The sequence below is a fragment of the Rhinolophus hipposideros genome (genome assembly GCF_964194185.1).
Source record: "Rhinolophus hipposideros genome assembly, chromosome: X".
Taxonomy (NCBI): Eukaryota; Metazoa; Chordata; class Mammalia; order Chiroptera; family Rhinolophidae; genus Rhinolophus; species Rhinolophus hipposideros.
This window is the reverse complement of record NC_138046.1, coordinates 54,056,924-54,060,396: the sequence shown is the minus strand read 5'-3', so window position 1 is coordinate 54,060,396 and position 3,473 is coordinate 54,056,924. Positions and strand designations below refer to the sequence as shown.

The following is a 3,473-nucleotide window of genomic DNA, read 5'->3' as shown; positions in this document are numbered from 1 at the left end:
GAAATTACATAGATTTCAGGTGTACAATTCTGTATTACATCATCTATAAATCCCATTGTGTGTTCACCAGCCAGAGTCAGTTCTCTTCCATCACCATATATTTGATCCCCCTTACCCTCATCTCCCTCCCCCCACCTCCCTTACCCTCCGGTATCCACTAAACTATTGTCTGTGTCTATGAGTTTTTGTTTATCATTTGTTTGTCGTGTTCTTTTGTTGTTTTTGGTTTATATACCACATATCAGTGAAATCACAGGCTTCTCTGCTTTTTCTGTCTGACTTATTTCGCTTAGAATTATACTCTCAAGATCCATCCATGTTGTCACAAATGTTCCTATATCATCTTTTCTTACCGCCGAATAGTATTCCATTGTGTATATATGCCACAACTTCTTTATCCATTCATCTATCGAAGGACATTTTGGTTCTTTCCATGTCTTGGCCACCGTAAACAAAGCTGCAATGAACATTGGAGCACACGTGTCTTTATGTATAAATGTTTTCAAATTTTTTGGTTAGATACCCAGGAGAGGGATTGCTGAGTCATATGGTAATTCTATTCGTAATTTTTTGAGGAACCTCCACACTGCCTTCAATAACAGTTGCACCAGTCTGCATTCCCACCAACAGTGTATGACTGTTCCTTTTTCTTCACAGCCTCTCCAACACTTGTTACTATTAGTCTTGTTGATGATAGCCATTCTGACTTGGGTGAGGTGATATCTCATTGTGGTTTTTATTTGCATTTCTCTGATGATTAGTGATGTTGAGCATTTTTACATATGTCTATTTGCCATTTGTATGTCCTCTTTGGAGAAATGTCTCTTCAGGTCCTCTGTCCATTTTTCAATTGGGTTGTTTGTTTTTTTGTTGTTGAGCTTCATGAGTTCCTTGTATATTTTGGATATTAGCCCCTTATCAGAGGCACTATTTGCAAAAATCATCTTCCATTCAGTTGGTTGCCCCTTTATTTTGTTGATGGTTTCTTTTGCTGGGCAGAAGCTTTTAATTTTCATATAATCCCATTCGTTTTTTTAGTTTTTACTTCCATTGCCTTTGGAGTCAAATTCATAAAATGCTCTTTGAACCCAAGGTCCATGAGGTTAGTACCTATGTTTTCTTCCATGCAGTTTATTGTGGCAGGTCATTTACTTAAGTCTTTGATCAATTTTGAATTAATTTTGGTAGATGGTGACAGATATCAGTCCAGTTTCATTCTTTTGCACGTGGCTATCCCATTCTCCCAGCATCATTTACTGAAGAGGCTGTCTTTCCTCTATTGTATGTTTTTAGCTTTTTTGTCAAAAATTGTCTGTCCATATTTATGTGGTTTTATTTCTGGGTTATCAATTCTATTCCGTTGGTCTATGTGTCTGTTTTTCTGCCAAAACCATGCTGTTTTGAATATTCTAGCCCTGCAGTACAAGCAAAAGTCGGTGAGTGCGATACCTCCAGTATTGTTCTTTTTTCTTAAGATTGCTTTGGCTATTCGGGGTCTTTTGTGGTTCCAAACAAATCTGAGATTTTCTGTTCTATTTCTTTAAAAAATGCCATTGGAATTTTCATGGGGATTGCACTATCGTGGAATGATGTGAATAAGATGGTAAATAAAATTAATAGAAAACTAATTTTGACCTTATACATTGCTGGAAAGGTAGGTGTAGAAAAGTAACAAACAGAAATGGTCATTTAGAAAAGGGATGAAATACAACAAGGTTAAGAAAAATTCATGATTTTCCATGGAGCAAACTGCATTCATTATTGTCCATAACGTAAATGAGTATTTTACAAATACTACAAAACTACAACAAAACTACAACAGTTTTGTCTTGGGAAACGTTACACTTTTAAAAATAAATAAGGGCCCAAAGAGCTATTATGTCAATAGTATCAGCGAATATCACTGTATGACATATTAGAAGAGAAGATTTAATAAATTTAAAATTTACTCTAAAATCATAATACAAAGCAATCACATCATGTTAACGTCAATTCCAAATTCGTATGAAAATTATTTCATCTGAAAGAGTACAGAGGAGAATGACATTTTTCCCAGATAATTGAAAATCTCCTTAATATCTGGCCTACCAGAAGACAGATGGCTTCTTATATCTGCTTCTGAACTTTATCTGTTGCGGTATCAGACATAATGAATTTCTGGAAAATTCCACCATGCACTCCTGAGGGAATGAGAGTGAAAAAGTTAAATGTCATTGTAAGCCAAATATCCTTGAAAAGGCAGACCTACGGACCTAGGTCAGGACTGACCATTTGGAAAGCCACGAATGGCAACGTGGTGAAGGAAAAAAAAATCTACGCTTTCCCCTGGAATAAATTACACTCTCTACATTTATTAAGGTAGACTTGATAATGTTTTGTCCACGGTAAAAGGGCTTTCAATGTCGGCAGAAAGCCACGGGATCGAACACGAGAGTAGATCCCACTTTTAGGGCTACAGGTCTTTCCGTGAGAAGGGAGGTGGCTCTGAAAAGAGCCTTTGGGTTGCCATGTTCAGGTGTTGCTCAGGCAGCTCATTGGCCAGTGTTGTATCGGAGGGTGGCCTTGGTGGCCTCGGACACGGCGTGCTTGCCAAGCTCCCCCGGCAGGAGCAGGCGCACGGCCGTCTGGATGTCGTTGGAGGTGAGGGTCGAGCGCCGGGTGTTGCGGACCAGGCACGAGGCCTCGTCAGCGATTCGCTCGAAGATGTCCTTCACGAACGAATCCATGACGCTCACGGCTTCCTGGGACAGGCTCAGGTCCTCGTGAACGCTCTTCAGAACCCTGGAGAAGTAGGCGGCGAAACTGTCGGCACAGCCGCGGCGGCGGCGGCGGCGGCGGCGCCTGGGCTGCTTCTGCTTTGGGTTCTCTGGCGCCGGCGCTTCCGCGGGCTCCTCGGTGCCCAGGAGTTCCTCAGACGTAGCTTCAGAGGTAGGTTCAGCCGCCTCCAGGAGTTCCTCGGAAGTAGCTTCAGAGGTAGGTTCAGCCGCCTCCAGGAGTTCCTCGGAAGTAGCTTCAGAGACAGGCTCAGCCATGCCGCAGCCGGCTTCTCCACGGCTTGTGAGGAAGGACTGGCGGCTGCTGCTGGGCAGCGACCGGTTTATATGGGCTGCATTCCATGACGTCACGGGCAGTTCTGATTGGGTAAAATGCCATGCAGGAGGCTGTCTGTCACAAAGTCACGCTATGTGACACGTGATCGGTTAGGCTCCTGCTTGGCATCACGTCCACCAATCAGAGTGATGCTACGTCCACCAATCAGAGTGATCGCTACGTCCACCAATCAGAGTGATCCATCCGTCCACCTCTGAACTTCCTGTGACCGCCATCAGAAAAACCTTAGAAAGATGCTACATAGGGCAAAAAGTCCTCTGATAATGTTAGCTGACTGATACTCCAGCAGGAGAACTTTGAAAAGACTTCACCAAAGGCACCTGAATTGTAGACGTTTCCATTTCCGTTTAGGCTCCTGGAGA

At 42.7% G+C, this 3,473-nt stretch overlaps 1 protein-coding gene across 1 annotated transcript; it reads right to left on the bottom strand.

The window, feature by feature from the left end:
• Positions 1-2,531: 2,531 nt before the first annotated feature.
• Positions 2,532-3,032, bottom strand: LOC308495013 (histone H2B-like; the record flags this gene model as incomplete). Its single annotated transcript, XM_081043012.1, has 1 exon — positions 2,532-3,032. One exon carries the CDS (start codon positions 3,030-3,032, stop codon positions 2,532-2,534), a length of 501 nt encoding a protein of 166 aa, XP_080899138.1.
• Between the last annotated feature and the right edge of the window lie 441 nt (positions 3,033-3,473).